General features: G+C 35.2%; 1 protein-coding gene across 3 annotated transcripts in view; it reads right to left on the reverse strand.

Moving 5' to 3' along the window:
* LOC107008438 (rhamnogalacturonan I rhamnosyltransferase 1-like) overlaps positions 1 to 22,097 on the reverse strand; it is a 27,195-nt gene extending 5,098 nt beyond the window's left edge. For all 3 annotated transcript variants that reach the window (XM_015207804.2, XM_015209169.2, XM_015208547.2), the window contains exons 1-6: positions 21,459 to 22,097; positions 14,118 to 14,185; positions 13,876 to 13,964; positions 13,635 to 13,797; positions 12,587 to 12,876; positions 3,994 to 4,198 (exon numbers count right to left, since the gene is read on the reverse strand). In XM_015207804.2, the coding sequence (XP_015063290.1) occupies positions 3,994 to 4,198; positions 12,587 to 12,876; positions 13,635 to 13,797; positions 13,876 to 13,964; positions 14,118 to 14,185; positions 21,459 to 21,681 (1,038 nt within the window). In that variant the 5' untranslated portion in view covers positions 21,682 to 22,097. The remainder of the gene's footprint in view (positions 1 to 3,993; positions 4,199 to 12,586; positions 12,877 to 13,634; positions 13,798 to 13,875; positions 13,965 to 14,117; positions 14,186 to 21,458) is intronic.
* Between the last annotated feature and the right edge of the window lie 846 nt (positions 22,098 to 22,943).

Genomic DNA, 22,943 nt, shown 5'->3' on the forward strand with positions numbered 1-22,943 from the left:
TTAAAAAATAAAAAAGTTGAAGTTGAAAAATGTTTTTTTTTTAAATAAGCTTTAAAGTTATTTGTTCAACAAAAAAACTGTATAGAGGAAAGTTTTGGAAAATGTTTTCGGCGGAATAATCTGGTGGACCCCTTATATTTGTATCAATTTGTATTATGGACTCTTCTACTTAATACTTTGTCAACTGAATCCTTATACTCAACATAACACAACATATTAAACCCTCTGACAATTGACCATTCTTATGTGGCATTAATATAAATGAGTTGGCAAGAGAGTGTAGTCACACGCCTGTAAAGGCATGTGAACATGATATTTAAAATTTTAAATTTAATTTTAAATTATTAAAATTATCAAAAAAAAGAAAATAATAAATTTAAAAAGGAAAAAACTCCATCTTCTTCCCCACACTAATTTTTATTCAGCCACCCCAACCCCAACCCCATTTTTCTTTCTTATCCACACCCTATCGTTATCTTCTTTATCGATCTTGACATTGGAACTTTCATGACATCAAATTTCATGGTGATTATTAGTGGAGGGAGAATGCGGCATTTGTTTTATGGTGGTGCTCGCTCGAAAATTGGGTATTTTTTATTTTGAAAATTACCTAACGACGGAGGTGGAGATGATGAGTAAGAGAGTATAGGTGGGGCAGCGGCAACTTTCTTTGCTCCAGATTAGGAAGAAAATTGTCGTTACTAAAATCTACACAGTCGCTTCAAGCAACCTTTTTTTGGTGTGCGGAGATTTATGTATTCTGATTTTTTTCTGTAAAGATTCTTGAATCTTTGAATGTTTTGGGGAAGGAAAATTCATGTATAGCTTTGCAAGAATTGGATAAAGAAAAGAATTTCATCTTTTGTAGAAACTTGCCAAACGAGAACACCTAATTTGCAAGATATAGCAGCAGGTGTATATTTATGCTTAAGATGGATGGGAAATGGTGGAGGTGGGTTTGGATTTGGGGGTGGTGGGGCGGCAGACGAATGAGAAATTGTGGGAGGTGGGTGGGGCGGCAGATGAACGAGAAAGGTGGGTTTGGATTTGGGGATGGTGGGGCGGCAGACGGATGGGAAATGGTGGGAGGTGGGTGGGGCGGCAGACTGATGGGAAATGGTGTGATGAGAATGGAAGAGTTGAGAAGAAGGTGCAACAAGAACGGAAAAATAACATTTTAAAAAAATATTATTTATTTTTTATATTTAATTTCTGATGTGGCATTAAAAATGAGCTGGATTACACGTGTATTTGGTTGCATTACACGCACATTGTTCAAATGAAATAAGGGTTTAAAATATTGTGTTTTGTTAAGTTTAAGTGTTCACTTGACAAAATCCTAAGTAGAAGGATCCACTTTACAATTTGATACAAGTATAAGGGTCTATAAGACCATTTCGCCAATGTTTTTCTTATGTTTCGAAGGGAAGTCATTTTTCTTGAATTTGAGGAAAATGAGTTGATTTGAAAAACACTTTTTTTATGATAAGGGAAACCCGCAGTCGCTACCCTTTGGGTGCCGCACAGGGTAAAACCCCCGCTCCTATGCAATAGCTCGCAAACCACATAGGAGAGGATTTGAAAAACATTTTACCGAACCAAACATGAAAAATTGGAAAACATTTTCCGGAAAATGTTTTCCGTCATACCAAATACACCTTTAATGTAATTTCATGATCATTCGATCTGAATGCTATATGAAGCACATCAATTAGATGACGAAACAAGAAGACACATCAATTCACTTAATGATTGCCTTTGGGTCCGAACACCATATGGCGAAGGAACATTGTTGTTTTTGAGGTCTTTATCATTTACATGAACCCATTTTTCATTACATTTGTGGGAATTTGAAGATCTAAGAAGGGAGGGAGATGGAGAGTGATAGAAGTGTCGAAAGGTGGCGCAATGGTGTGAAAGATAGAAGTTGTGGTCGTGGACTCACATTTTTTCAGGCAAAGAAGGTGATGTGGTGTGGTGGCGGCGGAAGTAAATTTGAAGAAAAATGACGGTGGTGGTAGAAGAGATCAGGTAGCCAGAAAAAGAAAATATTTGCAAGACAAAATGGAGAAGAATAGAAAAAAAAATTTGACCAAATAATTATCTCTCACGCGCCCCTTTGAGGTGTTTTACCCACACAAAGTCATGTCAGCAAAAAGTATTTAATAGGACAACTTTAGTATTGTAAGTGTAATAGAAACAAGTCTTAGTTCTAGTGTCAAAAAGAAAGATGTGGACAAGTTTAGGGGATCGCTTAAGACTTTAGCCAAACATTTAACTTTAAATAGACTACTTTCTTTCATCATACCCTCTATGTATGTTACATGCATCTTCTACTGAATGTGATTTTCTCTCATCGTACCCAATATCTTTGTAACTGAACACTCATCTTCATATCTATATTTTTATGCATTCAATCTTGTGAATATAGTTATCGTGTGAAAATCCTTCTTCTGTCAGTATAAAAATTCATTAACCATCCTAACAAAATTTAGTCTTTGTTAAGGAACTAAGCACAGATTAAAATTGATTTCTTATCATCATTATCATGTCCCTAAGTCATGAAATCTATTCTCCATTCCAAAGTTTTGCCATGACTTTTTCATAAAACACTCGAACAAAATTAGTCTTTATGGATCTACTAAGCACAAATTCGAATTGATTCTCTATGATGTTCAGGTTTGGCTCAACGGAAGGCTAATGAAGCCTTTGCTTAGGCAACAAAAATATTGAGTGCCCAAAATTTTTAATAAATATAAACTTTATGATTTTACTTTTGCTTAAATAATATAAAATTTAGATTAAAAAAATTGTTATAGAAAATATTGTCTACTCTTTATAGTAGATATTATTTTAGAATTTTGAATTAAATAACTAACATCTTCACATTAGTAAATAAAATTTTATATAATATTATCCAATAGATTGTATTGCAAGCAAATGACCAACATCTTACTTATCCTTACTAAGCAATAAGATTATTAAAGCTAAAAAACTTTATGTTTTTCAAGAATACTGTAATATAAACAAAAAACATGGAGATAAAAAAAATATGTCTCTTATTTAAAATTGATGTTAGGCTATTAATTTTATCGAGTGACTCTAGATAACGTTTCTAAGGGTAATTTCTATCGTTTATTTCAAAGTTTTATCATGAATAAATATTTTTTTACAACTCTATCTCTCTGCAATATTTCCAAAACTTTATTGGCATGCCAATTGTTAATGTATTAAGCAAATAGGCACAAGTTGAACTTTATAAGTTAGTTAGAAGTTAAAATATTTCATTAGTTAGTTAGGATTACTAACTACCCTTTCAAGAATGTATGTATATATATAGATAGAACTACACTTTGTATGATTTAACACAATTAATGAGAATCTGTATTGAGAGATTGTAGACTCTCAATAATCAGTATTTTGTTCTTAAGAGATTGTGTTTCCTTCTTCTCCATATCTTCTTCTGTTTATTCAAACTCTTCTTCTTCTTCTTTAATTCATTTCTCATAAACTACACCAGTTGTATCAGGTTTTTCTAATTATCATACTTTTCTGACTTAACTTTAATATACATAATTTCTCCATCCTTACCAAGGTTTCAATCTATAGAACAATTTATAAAAATATGTTAATTTTTTTTAAACGGGTAACTTTGTATTCCTCATAAGGGTTATGCTGGTCACTTCCTAGTTTCATAGAAACTACACAAAAAAAGACTCCAAGACTGCTTGTCAAAATAAAGTTTTCAGATCTCTTTAATGTCACAATTTCTATTAAAATTTGCTAGAAATCATTTTTAGTTATAAAATTTTGATTTTCAGAATATCAACGATTATCAATTATATGAGAGCATGCAATTAGGTTGCTAATGAATAATAAGTCGTTTTTATCATAATATAGTCAAATGCGACAGTTTTTCTAATATATTTAGTCGTGAGATCTATATTCCTAATAGTCCGGCAAAGGAAACGAAAAAAAACAATTAACACTTACGATCTTTGGGAAGGCAGTTCTCAGTGTAGCAAGTCTTTGTTCACTGCCATAAATATCACCCGACGCAATATAAATCTGCATATTCTTTTCAATACCCAATGCTTGTAGAATCAAAGTTGTCTCCTCCGGTGTGAGGGGACACAAGCCTTGAGATCTCTTCTCATCAGATACAATCTCTTTCTCTTTCCACCATGGAAATGCATACCTGAGCAAACAACGTAAAACAAAACTTTACAATGTAGAAAAAATAAAAATGAGGTGTATGAATGTCAAACACAAAGAACGGTACAATACAAGAAAATCATGTATATGGGAAAATAAACAATAAAAAATTGAAAATCTTCGACAATATAGAAACTTCAAAATCGAATTAGAAGGGAAAACAAAAAATTATGAGCAAATAATGTTATTCATGTTTGCATTTCAATTTAGGTCTGCAACCAACTTGTACCACTAGGTAGTCATCGCACACTACTCATAATCAACTTTACCAGTCTACGACTATCACCATGGTGAAACTCTAGGTGATCAGTCCATGTAAATAGTTACAAAAGTAAAAACAAAAAACTGAAAATTAAGATCAAAAATAGATACTAGACATATTCTTATAGTAAAGAATTTTTTTTGGTATCACGCCACTCGTGTGTGTTTTCGAGAGAAAACTTTGGAGGCTATCTCTTGGTGTTCTCCTTTTCTGTTGCCTAGGTTAGGGGAGTTGGGTTAGCCATTATTCGACATCCTCTATCAAAGGGATCTTAAAAGAACATAACAAAAATCAAAAAGTTATTCTTCAATGTCACATGCATTATCTAGTATCATGATATAAATGCACAATAGGGATGTCTGGGCATGGAAGCCGTTCTAAATTAATGTGTGACAAGGAACTATCTAGATAAACGACGTAGCTTGGAGTTGCTATGATGAGCAAGAAATTAAATAACCATTACAACATTAACAACACTATACCTTAATCCCAAGTAAGTTGAGGTGGACAATCTCATCCTCACTACACGTCACTCCAATTAAGCTTTTTCTGTGTAATATATAAGAACTTAGTCTCTCAAGCATTATAAGTCCTCCACATTTTTCACTCGTGTATAAATGATCAATGAGACTAACTCCTATCAAACATTGGACCCTACATAACGTACTAATAACACTAAAACCTCATTTTTAATTATGGTGGTGTATGCGCCAGTTTGCACAACTCGACTATTATGTCAAGAACCTGTTGGACTTTCCAACATAGGTATCGGGTAACTCCGTTATCAAAGACATAAGCAAGAGGAAAAAGTCATGCAGTGTTTCTTGTATCTGGTATTGGTCTCTAAGTAAAACACACTTTACTGACCATTAGGTCAGATTCCTGACTAAAACTTAATCCCAACTAATTGGTATCACCCATGCAGATTTTTTTCTTTCGTTGTGTCCTGCTTTTTTCTAGGTTTAGTGAATTCCAAGCGATCATAGGGTTTCTTTGAATAACTTCCATGTGATTTACATCTCCCTCATTCCAAAGATTGTCAACTAGTAAGAAGGAACAAAAAATGGTGATGCCATCTATCTTGACCAATTTCTCAAAACATTGGAAATCCAAACCAGCTTAGAGAATTAGTATTGCTATTTATCCCTTAGTTTCGCCACCAAAGAAGGCATCCTTGACTATTTTCATTCCTTCCTTGTCAAGCCACCTCCTTAGCATTCGATGCTTCCGATTTCTTTTTCTATAACATAGCCATATACACCTCTTTCAATCACTAATATGAAAATATCAATCAAAGAATCATCTAAGTATGTTGTCACCCGTTATTGTTTCGACGCGACAGAGTTTATTTGACCCATTCCCTAGTCTCCTGCATTGCTCAAGTAAGAGTGATTTTGTATGGGACCTCTTCCACTTCTTCTCGCTCTTTGTTAACACAATTCTCAAAGTGAAGGAGGAAGGGTGGGAAACAAGTACCACATTTCCTACTAAGATGTCTTCACTCATCATGGTTCCACACCTACAAAACTGGTGCATCTGGAACTCCATGTTGGAGTTAGGTATAAATAAAGTACCTCAAGCTACTCTCTCATATAATCTTCTATGTGTGATACTTGCACCTTCTCCTGAATGTAATCCGCACATCCACCTTGACAAATAACTGTGATAGTCATACATCTTATGGATATATGTGGATATTAGAGGCCTAACATTCAATTCCATGCAACATTGATGGTCCTACAACTATTTTTTAGAAAGAAAAAATGGTCGTAGGACCATCAACGTTGCATGGAAGTGAATGTTGGGCCTTTGAAATCATTCTTTAAGACGGAGCTTTATGGTCAGAGACGACCCTCTGCTCGAGTACCCCTTATTCTACTTGAGCCTCAGCAAAGCATTTTGGATCTCTTATCTTAATTTCATAAGTACCATTATATCATATAACACAACAATTACACTTCATATTTCAACCAAACTATTTTGATTGTGTTGGTAACATCATCACCCATCATACCAAATCTCAAGGACATCAAGCTTTATTATTTGAATTGATTTGTGATTAAGTATGCAATCCCACCTAATCTCACCTCAATTTCACTATGTTTATGCAAGTACCCTACATTACGCATTCATTTTTACTTCAACTTATCTTTAAACCCTCAAGGGTGGTTTTGTGTGAAGGAGAACACTAAATATTCCTGAGAATAAATTAAAGTGCGCTTAATGTGTTGCCTCATAGGCAAGTCCATGATAACTTATTACGGGATTGATAATTAGTACTGGAATAAGTTATCCCTCCTCATCGATGGTATAGTAAGTCTGGACTAACTAATCCCAGGATAAATAGACAAATGACAAAGATATCCGTTTAAACCCTTTTTATACATTACTTTTCACAATCATGAAGGGCATTTTTGAAAACAATTAACTTGTTCTTAAAAAAATTTATGCAATGCATATTATTTTGAATACGACAAACCAAACACTCAATAAGAAATAATCTCAACATAACTTATCCCATCGTAACAAATCCCAACATAACTTAACTCATCATAATTAATCCCATCATAACTTATATTCAAACCAAACGACTATTCTAGGTTAGTTCGATTCATAGATGTCAGAAGAGAAGAGTTTGAGAAAAAACTCAACTTGATTATTCCCACAAGCTATTGGTGTTTAAATAGCTAAGTATACATGTCCTATAAAGGAAAGGAAATCAATACTTTATCACTACAAATCAATATCAAATCAAGCTAGCGTAAATCTATGAGGAAATCAAGCTACCTACTATATTTACATATGCTATAGAATATTCTTAGGATTCTAACATTCCCCTCCAAGCTGGTGCATACAAATTATATGCACCAAGCTTGTTACATATATAACTTGTTTTGGGACCAGCTAGGGACTTGGTGAATATGTTTTGTAAACTGATCACTTGACTGCACGAACCTTGTGACTATGTCTCCTGAAAGTACCTTTTCTCTAACAAAATGACAGTCAATCTTTATATGTTTAGTCCTCTCGTGAAATACTGGATTCGATGCAATGTGAAGTGCAGCTTGATTATCCCACACAAGTTCCATTCCTTTAGTATCTCCAAATTTCAACTCAAATAGTAGTTGCTTGATCCATATGAGTTCACGTGTTGCCACCGCATAGCCCGATATACTGCTTCTGCACTAAATCTAGCAACCACATTTTATTTCTTACTTTCCCAAGAAGTACCTCAGTCGACCAAGATCCCTAGTATGAAAATGGAAAAGGTGATGTTTAAATTTGGTAATTCCCTCATCATCATTGCCAGTGATAACTATGCCATCAACATACCTACCAAATACATGCACAAACGCAAAGTGACAATTAAACACCAAATGATCGACTAAACTTCGTACCATGCCAAACTCCCGAATAACCATGCTAAACTCACCAAAGCATGCTCGAGGAGACTGCTTTAGGCCATAAAGTGCTCGTCGTAGTATGCAAACCATGTTACTACACTCCCCCGAGCAACAAAACCAGGTGGTTGCTCCATATATACCTTATCTTTGAGATCTCCATGAAGAAAGGCATTTTTAATATCCAACTAGCAGAGAGGCCAATGATGAAACACAACCATCAAGAAAAAGAGATGGACTAAAGCAATCTTGGCCACTGGAGAGAAAGTATCACCATAGGCGACCAGTCTGTCCATCAGGCCCAACCTTCACTACATATACCCACCGAGAACAAGTAGAGGAACAAGCTCCCAAGTACCACTAGAGTGTAAGGCAGACAATTCTTTAATCATAGCTTGTTGCCAGCCTGGATGAGAAAGGGCTTCACCTGTAGTCTTAGGAATAGACACAAATGATAGTGGTGATACAAACGCAAAATCGGTCGGTGATAAACGATGATAGCTCAAACAAGTATAGAAAGGATGACGGTTACGAGTAGAGCGATTACCTTTTCGAGTGGAAATGGAAGAACTCTGTGTAGACAAGTCCTCAGTAGGCAAAGATTCTAGCGGAGGGCGCGAATCATTTGGGCGCACACAACGATGATAGATTAATAATGGTGGAGGTGCAGAGGAGGTAGATGGAGTCATAGGAGATGATATGGAAGGATAAAAAATGGCGGGATCCCCAAAAGATGGAACTGGTAGAACCTCAGAAATGTCTAATTATTTAGCAGAAGAGGATGTAAAGTAGGTCTGACCTTCAAAAAAAATTAAAATCAGTTGACATGAGGTATCGCTGAAGGTCAAGTGAGAAACATCGATATCCCTTTTGTGCCCTTGAATAACCGAGAAAGACACATTTAAGAGCACGAGGAGCGAATTTGTCTTTTCCTAGAGTGAAATATGGACAAAACATATGCTCCGAAAGACGCGGGGTGGAAGAGAGAATAGGGTTGACTTGGGAGACAAAATAGAGTGAGGTACCTGATTGAATAGCAGAGGAAGGCATACAGTGAATCAGATAACAAGAGGTGAGCACTGCGTCCCCCCAAAATCGCACTGGAACCTTTGCTTGTATGAGAGAGTGTGTGCAGTCTCAACAATATGCCTGTTTTTTCTCTCTCCAATCCATTTTGTTGTGTAGTGTAAAGACAAGATGTCTAATGAAGTATTCCATGGGAAGACATAAATTGTTTAAATTGAGATGATAAATATTCACATGCATTATCACTACGAAAAATGCGAATAGAAACACCAAATTGGTTTTTTCTTTCAACACAAAAAGTTTGAAATATGGAAAATAATTCAGAACAATCTTTCATTAAGAACATCCAAGTGCACCTTGAGTAATCATCAATGAAAGTAGAAAGTACTTAAAACCCAATGTAGAACTGACTCTAGTAGGACCCCAAATATCATAATGAACTAAATGAAAACGAGACTCTACACTATTATTAGGACTACGCGGAAAAGTAGCTTAGGTGTGCTTCCCCAATTGACATAACTCACAATCTAACTTAGACAATTTGGACAAGCTAGGTACCATCTTTGAAGTTTGGATAAACTAGGATGTCCCAATTGTCTGTGGATTAAATCTGAAGAGTCTGAGATTGAATAAACGGTAGTGGATTTGTGAGAATTGAGATAATAAAGTCCATTCGACTCATGCCCTTCACCAATCATCCTTCCCGTACTGAGGTCCTACATGACAAAGAAGTCACTATAAAATGAGACAGAAACAATTTAAAGCCTTGGTCAAACGGCTTATTGACAAGAAGCTAGAGGGACAACCAGAAACAAAAAGAACATAATTAGAGTCAAGGAAGGTAAAGGATTGGCTTGACCGACTCCGGCTGCCATAGTCTGAGAACCATTAGCTGATGTAACAAAGGGAAGGGCTTCCCACTAAGAGTTAAGTAATATTAGACAATGAAAATTTGTTACCAGAAATATGGTCAGAAGCACCTGAGTCCATAACCCAAGGGCCAAGTTAGGTGGACTGTAAGATATAACCAATAGGATTACCAACTTGGACAACAGAAGCTATTGATGAAGATGTTTGCTTACTCGCTAGATACTGAAGAAAGCCATTGTATTCTACCTCAGACAAAGAGAACAATTGATTGGTGGGATTACCAGTGTTTAGTTTGAGCAACATGAGCATTCTCTGGTTTACCATGTAGAGAGTAGCACACTCACAGGTATGACCCAGTTTGTTGCAATAACCACATCTTGGTCGTTGTTTCCCATGCCGGCCTCCATGATGATTTCCGGTCTGAAATGCAGCCTGAGATGCTAAGGCAGAAGAATCTGCAGGTGGTACTGGATGACTAGACAACATAGGTGGTGCAGTTAGTCATAACAATTGAGAAAACAGGTCATCCACAACAAGAATAGTAGAGCTAGCCAAAATTTGATCTCGCACTGAATCAAATATCAGATGGAAGTCCAGCAAGTGTAACAACTAGAAAAATCTTCTGACGCTGCTCTAATTGCTTTTCAACATTTGGAGTAACGGGCATTAACTCATTAAATTCCTCCATAACTGCCTGAACATAAGTTGACATATCAAGTCCAGCTTTTTAAAATTAGTCAACCGAGAAATCACATTATAAAAGCAGGATATGTCATTTGTGTATAGCCCACGAGCCTTTTCCCAAACTAAGAAGCAAGTTTGGAATGGTCGAAACAATGGCATCAACTTTGAATCAATAGATTTCCATAACAGACTATACAATTGAGCATCAATATTCTCCCATTGATCCCTATCTTTTTCAATAATATCCTTGGCCTGTGTAACCAATTGATCCTGAACACCTTGTCCCTTGCCCCACAATTGAACAGAGGAGGACCAAGATAAATAGTTTGCACTACCTGTCAAAGGTTCTGTGGTGATGCCATGGTTTGGGCTGGTGGAACTCGCAGATTTAGTGCTAAACATATCGAATCCGAGAGACATGAAAAACAGATTTATTAGTGTTCAAAAATAAAGTAAATTCTGGCAGGAAAAAAATGAAGAACAGATCTGCAAAACTGGAGATCTGCTTGCTGTCTTGCCAGAAAAAAGTTGCTGGAAAAAAGGAACTGCCAGAAAAGTGGCTGAAAAACACAACCTGCAAGGATTCCGATCGTAATGGTGGTACTGGTATATGCACAATACCCCTGGAGAGTGTCGGAATCGCAGAACAGTGGAGGTTTTTTTGCTGGAAAAAAAAATTTCAGCAATTTTGTTCTCTTATTATTCTTGCTTTCTCACTAAAGAAGCCCTGATACCATGTGAGAAGAGAAGAGTTTGAGAGAGAACTCACCTTAATTATTCCCAAAAGCTATTGGGGTTTAAATAGCTAAGTATACATGTCCTAAAAAGGAAAGGAAATGAATACCTAATCACGAGTAAATCTAGGAGGAAATCAAGCTACCTATTATATTTACATATGCCATAGAATATTCTTAGGATTCTAAGAATAGAGTAAGTTATCTCGAAATTATAGTCCTCGGATTTTAATCCTTTTACTAGTTTATCCCAGCTGGGAGGTAGGATAAAATAAGACCAAGTTCGACGGTAATAGGTGGGATATCGAAGACTAAGTTTGGGATATATCTTCAGCCAAAGTGTGAGAAATATAAGGGAAGAATATTATTGAATTGTTGTTGTGTCTACATTATTACATTGAGACCTTATTTATAGACACTAGAATACTATCCTTTACAAAGTAGGATACTATTTACTATTCCTATTTCTATTTGTATTCCTATTCCTATTCTAAATAGGATTGTATAAACCTATTCATGTTCTAACACAAACAAAGTACAAATTTATCTCAAACCTAATACTAGAGTAACCTACCTTATCCCAACAATGACCCCTTACTCTCTCAAAGTACTTCTCTATAGTTCAAGCTTTTGGTTGACACAATCACTAGTTTTGTCAATGAACATAATATCATCTGCAAATAGCATACACCAAGCCCCAAGGGACCTCCAAAATAATGCTAGTTAGCTCATCCAGACCAAGATAAAAAGGCATGTACTCAATGTCAGTGTAAACCCACGGTTATGAGAAATAACTTTGCATCTAATACTATGCTCTCACACCAGTGACAGTTCATTCCTACATATTCCTTCATGGTATTTATATATTTAATATGAATTCTTTTCTTCTTAAATGCTCACAAAACACCCATCAAAGAACTCTTTTTTGGCACCCTGTCATATACTTTCTCTAGTTCACCTGTGTAAATTTTTTTTTCTTCTGATGTTAAATTTCTATCAATGATCTTAGCAAGAGTGTTGCCTTCACGGATGGTGTAGACCTAACAATAATAAGTCCAAACTGATCTTGGCACTCTTTTAGTGTCCCTTGTCTATGTCGTATCACTTTTTATGGAGTTTCAAATTAGATAATCATTAGTTTATCCAAAAAGAAAAGAAAGATAAAAGCCTATGGACCTAAGTAGGTAAGAGAGAAAACACATTCTTTAGACAATCCTTGTGGTGTGAGATACTAATTTGATCATGACTTGAGCATGACCAAATCAATGATGTTACTTGAACATCATCATATACTAACACTGAATTCAACTATTAAACCTATATAAACGTTACTATCCTAAGCAAAGATACATGAGCGTAATGTAAATACAAAATGCTACTTCAATTGTTATCACCTTAACTGTTTGAGCTCCTCTGCTTCCTCCTCTGTGCAGCCTTCAGTGCAACCAGAGAAAGCCAACATATCCATCTCATACCGTAAATGCAATGCGACAAATGGTCCTCTCTGCTGAAGCATATGGACTAACTTTTGTCCCAATGCCTCAATCTTCTGTGTAAATTTCAGAGCGTGAAAATTGACCTGACATCTAAGTCTCTGAAGCTCAAGAGGGATCCCGTTATTTGCTAGCCTAGTATCTGTCCTGTTGAAGTTTACAACCTGATGCTTGCTGAAGAGAGGCAGAATCTGTTAATACATATAAAACGCATTAGAGTAGGATCTTTTACCGTTAAATAACATGTAAATGTTCAGTGTGTGACAGAAGGAATATCAGTAATCAAGGCTACTGATATTTAATGACTACGAATTCATCGTTCGACTACATACTGATTAATGTCTAAGTAGTAATACACACATAGCAACAACATCACTTAGTCCAAACTTGTGAAGTGAAAGTACTTGTACAGAAGCCAGCTTGGCTTAACTGATAAGTTTTAGGTGAATTTTGATAAGTAAGCAGTTATGAGTTACGTGCTAGAAGTGATGAAACAGAACATAAGTAGTCAATATACTTGGAAAAAACTGCTGATAAGCTAGTCTTTTGTTAATTGCCCTTAAAATTTTTACCAATAATTAAAAATTTATATGTATCGTTGCAAAGAAGAGAAACGATAGATATGGAGTGAAGAAGAAGTCCTGGGTTGGTCAAACTAAGAGTGCTTATAAGTTGAAAAGCCATAAGTTGGAGATGACCATCTTAGAGCTTATGATTAATTTTGGCTTATAAGCACTTAGTATTTACCAAAAGCGTAGACAAGCCAAAAATTTGTCATAAATCAGTTTAACCAGCTTGTCAGCTTAGCCAAACGCCCTTGGTCTTCTAAATGATGACAAATAATATTGTTGCACAACCATGAAGAACAACTAGTTCGGTCAGGTCAATCATGCATCTACCAGTTAACAAATTATATGATAATAACATACTCCAGAACAAATAGACCAACCTGTTGCAAGTAGTACTTTTCACTTGACCAGCTAACAGGAGGCATTACTACTGGATGGTATCCGTAGCTCCTTGCAACTTTCTTTGGCAGTCTCTTTATTATGTTGACTTCATCCCTTAATGAATCAATGAAGTGTCTCACATCAAAAATATCCTCAAAGTTGCTGCCAAGATATGCTGCAGTTATTATAAATCACTAAGCAACAGGACAAGGAAACAACAGTACATAACACCAGAATTACCTAGGATCTGCCCAGAATGATGATTTATCAAGCTCTGGGACAACCAGCGTTAAATTTAAAAGCCGTGCAACAGTCACCATGTCACAAATCTACATTCAAATTGGCTGAATTTATCAGGTTAGGAGTTTGTATCCAAATTTTGTGGGTCTAGTTCAATTTGAATGCACTTGTACAATTTCCAACTTCCTCAACGCCAAAAAGAGAAAATTGATATAAAAAGAGAAAGCGGGAAAAAGACCAACCGCCGCACGCATTTGGTTCAAACCACCATTGCAAGACACTTGAAGAAACCCATTACTTGTATAATTTCCTGCATGGTATGAGAAATTAATGGAGTTATGACTCAAAATTTGTATAGTTCCGACTCATTGTAATGTATAGCAGAAGCAGAGTTTGGATTTGCAAAGAAGAATTCAAAGGTTTCCTCTTTTCATGAATGCTACACTTATAAGATGAGTAATAGCATTTTCATGAAAACATGGTATGTTGGCGCACTAGCAAAATAAACTGATTAAGATAATACACTTCTTCATATTCATTGTATTAAAGAATGACAAAAAGTCCCACATTGGTGGTTATAAAAGCTCTAGCCTGCACTACCCCACTAGCAAAATAAACTGATTAAGATAATACACTTCTAATATTTTTTTAAAAAAGAATCATGTGGATCAGGGGTTTGGGATAAAAATCTTTTAACCTAAACCTGAAACACTAAAGTGGATTTAAAGTGTTAGAATATTAATAGGTATATACAATCCTACTTAGAATAGAAATAGGAATAGGAATAGGAATAATATATAGGTCCTACTTAGAAAGAGATTGTATTGCAGTGTCCTAGTTGGAGAAGGTGTCTATTGTAGTGTCTATAAATACGTTCTCTCTGTAATAATGTAATTAACAAAAAATTTAATAATATTCTTCTCTTATATTCTCACATGGTATCAGAGCCTCTACGATCTTGGTAAACAATCAAAGAGCTTTCGCTGTCGTCGGGTGGCTATTATCCATATATGTCGCCCGTCCTACCAATGATTATGTTAGCAAAAGTTGGGTGATGTATGTTTCCAGTGACTATTTTCTCATATCTAATTTGTATAGCACCTTGCATCATTTCGGTGACTGCTTTTTCATATTTAATTTGTGTAGCATTGTGCCATCATTTCAATGACTACTTTATCATATTTAATTTGTGTAGCACCATGCATGCCATCCTTCTGGTGACTACCTTTTTTTTGCATATCTTATTTGTGTAGCACCGTGCATCTCCGGACTACTTTTCATGTTTAATTTGCGTAGTACCGTGGGATTTTTTCCGAACTACTTTCTCATATCTGAGTTGCATAGCACTGTGTGTCTTTTCGGTGACTCCTCAGATTTGATTTGCGTAGTTTCATTCGTCTTTTCGGTGACTCCTCAAATCTGATTTGCATAGGATTGTGTCATCATTCCAATCCTACCTATATAATTGCTCTTTTTCACTAGGGTCGTGCCACCTTTCCGACCCTACCCGTATTATTTCTCTTTTTCAATGGGGTCGTTCCATCAATTCGAACTATCCTATATAATTTCTATTTTCTAGTTGGGTCGTGACATCATTCCGACCCTACCCGTATAATTTTATTTCTTAGATTGTGACCATTTTTAGCCATCAAATCTAATACTCCGACATATGAAGCATGTTTTGGCCTGTTTTTCGGTGACTTTTTTAATATTGACTCATCTATTGATTCCAACATGATCCATACACTTTATACTAGATTTTGAGCACTTTCGCTGATAGCCTGTGTTATCAAAGGCAAAAAGCACAAAAAAAGCTCTAAGGTCTATGGGGACTTTAAGCGTAAAGCGCAAATAAAGCGTGGGCTTTGATAAAAAGGGCGCAAAGGAAGAAAAAATACAAATGTATATGTTTAGTCCAAGACTAATAGTTATAAACATAAATGATAAATATATGACAAAAAAGATTGAAAAAAAGTTATGATAAGTGAAATATAAATTGTTTAGTGTCGCTTCTTCATAAGAAGTTCATTAGAAAGGAAAAGTTTTCCTTAGAACCTTGATGACCACACTAAAGCGCACATAAAGCGAGGTAATACACTCAACATTTTTGAGCCTCGCTTCAGGGCTTAAGCGCGCCTTTGATAACACTGCTGACAGCAACCACCTAATTTTGTTGCTCAGGGGGAGTTTAGTAGTCTTGTATGTAGATTGTATTAGCCACTCTATGGTCTGAAATAGCTTGTGCAAGCGGTTTGGAAAGTTCAACACTGTAATTTATCTCTCTGTGTTTTATCAGCATTATGCATCAAATCCAGTATTTCATGAGAAGACTAAGCACATTGAGATTGAATGTCAATTTTGTGAAGTCGAGTGATCAACTTGCAGATATCTCACCAAGCTCCTCATTCGTCCTTGTATTAATTCTATTTTTAACAAGCTAGATACATATGATTTGTATACACTAGCTTGAGGGGGAGTGTTAGAATAATAATAGGTATATACAATCCTAGTTAGAATAGAAATAGGAGTAGGAATAGTAATAGGAATAATATATAGGTCCTACTTAGAAAGGGATTGTATTGCAGTGTCCTAGTTGGAAAAGGTGTCTATTGTAGTGTCTATAAATACGGTCTCTGTAATAATGTAAACAACAAAAAATTCAATAATATTCTTCCCTTATATTTCTCACATAAAGAAACTCTTATAATGAATAGCTGAAGTAGACAAAACAAAACTAGATGAAATAAGACTTAGAGGAAGTGGAGCGTATGTATATTCATCAAGATATCTGAGGAGAGTATAATGAAGTTCATCAGTTGTCAAATTCAAGAACCAGTCTTTGTGTAACAACAGACTGTTTTTTGTTCTTACACCATTCCGTTGTTTCATTTTTTTTACAAGTTTTTGATAGGAAAAAGAACAATATATTTACACAAACTAAACAGAATTCACTATCCTAACACTACCCAAGAAAGGGAAAAAGAAAAAAAAATGAATTCTTACAAAAGTATGCAAGTACAGCTAATGACTAGTATGTAGTAGATTACATAGTTGCCTCTCACAGGTACATCATAATTTGGATTGACAAGGACAATGTATCATGTATCAATGATGCTTTTCTTTGATAGTATAAACTATCAAATTCATTCCATAAACGCTTTCTTTTTAAAAAAGGAACAGCCAATAATGCGTGCAAGTTTATGCCGTGTGGGTTTATGTGGGGCAGGGCGGTGGGTTGAAAATAGAAATTATGCTACTAAGGCGGGTAGAACTCTTTGCAGGTTTTCCCCGCAACCACACCGCACCGTTCCATCCCTAGTAATTTCTAATTCAGAGGAATGAGGATGATATTCAAATCGTTATTTGATATACATTGAGTCATGGTAGCTAAGTCTATTTAAAAAAGTGGGGAGAATTATGAAGATCAAATAATATATAAAACATGAACTGAACATACATTTATGATTGGGACAAATATCATACTAAATCAGGGAACATGTATATATTACACTAGTTGGTAATCAAGTTACCTCTTTTCTCCAACATTACACAACATTTGTTCCTTGCATTATAAGCAATGAAATTATAGTTATATTAGGGGCTTGAGCAAATGGATGAACAAACATTACTAACAATACCAATTCCCTTTGTACTGTCAAGAAGGAGGTTCTCTTGAAGAAGCAGGATTGTTAACACAGTGCCAGACAGCCCCTTAGAATATTTTATTGTAAAAGTAAGTTGTTTAGAGTTAGGACACTTCCCTCCACCCACACGACTCCCTTTGCTTTTGGGGCATAGAGCCTTTTTTTGTTTTCATCAATATGGCACTGATTATCGGCTGACTCCCTACTAATCCGTTGACTTGTTCTTCAACCTACTAAGCAGAAATTCTATGAGTTATTGGACTATTTAACTTTTTAAAATTACTAGAGTTAATAATCATTTTAAAGAGTATTACAGTTACAATCACGGGATGGACGTGGCACCTGAAATAAGGAAAAACAAGTGTATCTGTCTGAAGCAAACAATATAAGTGTTGTGTAGCAGAATACTGTTTTTTTATGAAGTATAAGTGTTATAAAATATTGTTAAGCCAATTGGCACAAAAAGAAGACGCTTGAAATCACATACAAACCAGTGAACCACTACGCTTAAAGTAAAATGATTTATTCCCAAGCTATTAGGGTTTTGTTTTCGTATCATCAAGTGCGAAAAAGCTACACTAGGAGAACCAACTCTTTTAATTTGTTTCCATTTCATTTTTCACTATACTTGGGGGCTAAGTCATCAATATCAAGTGTCTAATTTAGCACACAAAACGCAACCTTTCTTTTTCTTGGGTAAACAAAAAATCAGCAATCTTTCACATCCATTTTTTTTTGGGTAATAAAATGTGAAATTATTACCATACCACCACAAATATTTACAACCTAAAGAGCCCCTAGTGATTTCAGCCACCTTTCAGCAAGGGAACCTCAAGTTGATAGGTCTCAGGAAACACTCATCCTAACTACAAATCTTTGAAATAAAGACATATGTGCTTTCTTGGTGTCTTTCAAAATGTATAACCTTTGACATATTTCCCTCTGTATTTGTGTGATCATGAACTCAGGTTGTATACTTGATTGTTGAAAGATTCTTCTATTCCTTGTTTGCCAAGTGTAGTAAATCATTGCCCCCCACACTGATGCTACAATCTCCTTTTGGAACTGCTTCCATCTTCTGTTCTTTATCTAGTGGACTGTACTGCAGACCCTGCGCATTGTATAGTAATCCCTAACACATACTTAATTTGTTCCTTACTTCCATTATCCAGCCACGCTCTGAGAATAAATGCAATTGAGTCTCTTCTTTGTCCTCTTCACGCCAAGCAGCACTTAGTAGTATCCATGGTAATGTTCAACCGCTTTAATCTTTCCTTTGTACGCAATCTTTCTTGGTAAGCCAGCCATATTATAATCCTTTGCCTGGCAAAAGGATTGAACCCACACTAATTCAGCTTCCTTCATCTTGGGCAGATCTCTCAGTAAGTCTTGGTAACTTGGCAAAATAGAATAGTCCCCTGTTGGTGTAAGTTTGTACCTCCCTCCTTGATACCAACATTTCATCTGAACCTTCAAAGAATTCAATTTCTTCCAATACCAGCTGCAATCATTTGGTGGACTGTGTTCCGAAATGTTTGCACTCGACTTCATATACACTCCATTCACCCATTTGCCCCACAGGATATCCTTCTTGCTTGCTAGCTCCCATAACAATTTCCCCACTGCATCTATATTCCAATTGCAACAACTCTTGATATTGAGGCCTCCATACTTCTTTGGTGCACATACATTGGTCCATTTGACTAATGCTATATTCCTTCTGCCTTCCATAGCTCCCCATAAGAAATCTCTGCATTTCCTGTCGATTTCCTTCAGTACACTCAAAGGCAATATGAACACTGATCCCCAAAAGTTATACATAACAGAACAGCACTGCCACTATGATCTGCAATCTTCCAGCATAAGAAAGGTGTTTAGCATAGGCTGCTCTAATTCTATGAGTAATTTTCTCTACCATTTGCTTACAATCCATTTTTCTCCATTTCTTTGAGGTAAGTGGTAACCCCAAATACTTTATTGGTAGGGAACCAAGTGAGAAACCAGTTTTAGCAAGAATGTTTTGTTTGACACCTTCTTCCACTCCAGCTATGAATATGTTCGATTTGTCAAGGTTTGCCACCAAGCAATGATGAAGTGCTTCCATAACCCTCGAGACTGAACTCATATTTCCTTTACACAATATCGTAACATCATCTGCAAATATTAAATGAGTTAATTTGTTTCCCTTACTCATTGGATGGAACTGGAAGTCAGGCAGTGTACTCATTTTGGTTAGCACTCTAGACAGGTACTCCATGACAAAACAAACAAAAGCAGGGAAATGGGATCCCCTTGCTGGACTCACATCTTCACCCACCACACTCCAAGCATCACTGAAGAAAGCACTTCCATAGCCATCTGGATTCTGGTCCAAGGCTCTTGTTCATATCATTACTAAACACAGCTTGTGCTTGATTTCCTTTTCTGAATATGGACCGACCAACTCCAATTGTTGAGGAATTGTGAGCATGTGTCCATTCTTTAAAAATCTATCCAATGCCTTGATTCTATACCTCTCCTTCCTCTCCAACAACTCCTCATAATAATCCACAAATACCTTAGCAGTATCTGTGTTCTCCAATTGCATTTTTCCTTCCTTGTCTCTAATTTGGGTGGTAGCCTGTTCTAATCTTTTGTGCTTTATGATGGAGTAGAAATACCTAGTATTGTCATCACCCAACCTTATCCAATTTGATTTGCTTCTCTGCTGCAGAAAAACTTCAGCCAAGTATGAGGATATTCTAAATTGCTCACACTTCTGTTTCTCTTGTTCCTGGAGAGCTCTATCCGTTGGATTATTAAGAACAAAAAAATTTAAGTTGGTCTTTTCCTGAAATCTCACTACTATGAAACTATCCACTAGTTCAAGTGAATCCCTTGTCCCCTAATGACTATGTAACAAACATTTAAACGCCTTCCACGATAATCCACCAATAAAATTACATATCACCATTCAATTGATGTCAGCTATATGAAGTAATCAAGTTCCGTTTCTCAAATGTAGACCAAACTTGATGAATTTATCTATTGAAGTCATTTTTCTTTGTTTTGTATCAACAAAGTCATTTAATCATTCATTTGTTTCTCTAAAAGAACGATCACCCCGGAAACTTTAATAAAATCAGCGAAAAGGTACCATTAATAACTTCTCATTATAAAACCACCAGCAAAATTACTCTCTCATACTTCACTAACTAACTCGAAAGCAAAGTTGCTGACAACATGTTAACTCAAGATTGGGAGCCTTTTACTGATGCGATTGCTAATGCCCCTGATCCCCAATTCCCCCCTTCAGGCCTTAATGCTCTTATTGGCAAACATACGTTATTCAAGCCGAACACACACATATATATATGTATGTCTTTCTAAAAAATAGGAAGATAAAGTTCATTTTTCTGCTAATCTTGTAATTTTGTTCAAGTGGAAAAATATGCTGGTTAATTTGATAAGTTTTGAAGACTATCTATCGTTAAATAGAGCCAGAATGGATACAATTATCTATTAAGTGCAATGAAAGAGTAAGCTTGCCAGCGGTTTTTTAAAGAATACTTTATTAATGACATTATTCCGGTCATTTAATCTAACTTATGAGAAACAAATGACTATTGATACAGAACAAACAAAAGTGACTTTATTGATACGAAACAAACAAAAGTGACTTAATTGCTACAAAACAAATAAAAGTGAATTTACTCAAAGTAATCACATACCAAATAAGACAAACTTATTGAGAATCACATAACTACATCAAGATTCAGGCAAATGACTAGTTAAGTGGAAGTGACTTTATTGATACGAAACAAACAAAATTGACTTTATTTATACAAAACAAATAGAAGTGAATTTACTCAAAAGTATACACATAACAAATAAAAGACAAACTTGTTAAGAATCCCATAACAACATCAGAATTGAAGATTCTGTCAAATAGAGACTCACTAGGTGTAGTCGAATGCACAGTCTCATCAACACGAACCGATGCTTTAGTTACACGAGTGAAACCCGAAAGCAAGCGCATATGCCAAAGCTGAACCAAACAGGCCCATACCAAAATGCTAGTAAAAACAGGAATAAACAACAGTTTCAACCTAGTCCTCTGTATCACTACCCCTTGTATAGATTGTTGTACCCTTTCACTCCTCACTTCTACCATACTCTCCATTGTTCTCCCTCTCCTCCTCTCCTTCACCCCTCATTGCCCACAATTCATTCTAAAAATCACAATTTTACAACATTACAAACATACCCATTTCTCCATCTTCGAGAATCATGTATTATTATTATTCAAAATGGGGAAATATTATTCAACACCCATTATAAAGTTTTGATTTTTAAACCAGAATCAAGAAGGACATTGAGAAAAATTTAAACCTAGAATTCAAAAATGGAAACAAAAGATTCAAAACCCAGTATAAAGATTTGCACTTTGAAGCAGAATCAAAAGAAATACTAGAAATTTGGAAGATCTATGAAGAGGCAAAAGCTGGAAAATGTAAATTTAATCAAGAACTCAAAGATGCTATAATACGAATGTTCCTTCTGATTTTAAGAACATTTTCATCTCTGTAAAAAATTGAAAAGAAAAAAAATAATATAAATATATACTTTCTGTTTATATTTATTTATTTATTGAAGAAAAGAAAATCTCAGATTGTGATGAGGTAAGAGAGTATAATTTACAAATTTAATTTTGGAAAAAAAAATTGATTGAATCAATACATGCAAAAGACTTTGTGAAAATTGATAGAATTTAGTTATTAATCAAGTCTTTCAAGAAGTCAATTTAAATTGAAATCAACATCGAATTATTTTAATTTTTTGTTGGCTTCGATGATGGTGTGATAATGCTATGATATGCTTATTTTTCTTTTTGAATTATAATTATTTTATTTTAAATTTTTTGAAAGGTATGAAATAAAATTTAGACGAATATGTATTTATCGTGATATGTATGCTCTCTAATTTTATTTAGCTTCTAGTGTTCATAGAAAATAGTCTATTAAATTTGGAAATCAAACAAGATTAATTTTAACCAATAACTGTTAAAGTGTTAATATTAAAATCTGCTAAACTTTAATTAATCTCTGCAACAAAAGCATATCTAAAAATGAAATCAAACAAAAGCATATCAAAATGATATGAAACTCAACATGAGGTGTCTAAAATTAACAAAGTCTAATTAAGGTGTTTAAGTAAAAATTAATGTCAAATTTAGGGGGCTACCGATAATTCAACCTTTAGTTAATTAGTAGAAGTAATAAAATGGATTAGCATGATTCTTTAATTTGCATATGAAATTCTAGTCATGATAAGTGGTAAAGAACATTTACGAATATGATGTTACACATGAGATTGTCTCCTTTAACTAAACTCTTAAGTTTATGCGATATCGAACACTCAATGAACTCCCCCCCCCCCCCCCCC

This window comes from Solanum pennellii, chromosome 1 (assembly GCF_001406875.1).
Source record: "Solanum pennellii chromosome 1, SPENNV200".
In the NCBI taxonomy this organism is placed as follows: Eukaryota; Viridiplantae; Streptophyta; class Magnoliopsida; order Solanales; family Solanaceae; genus Solanum; species Solanum pennellii.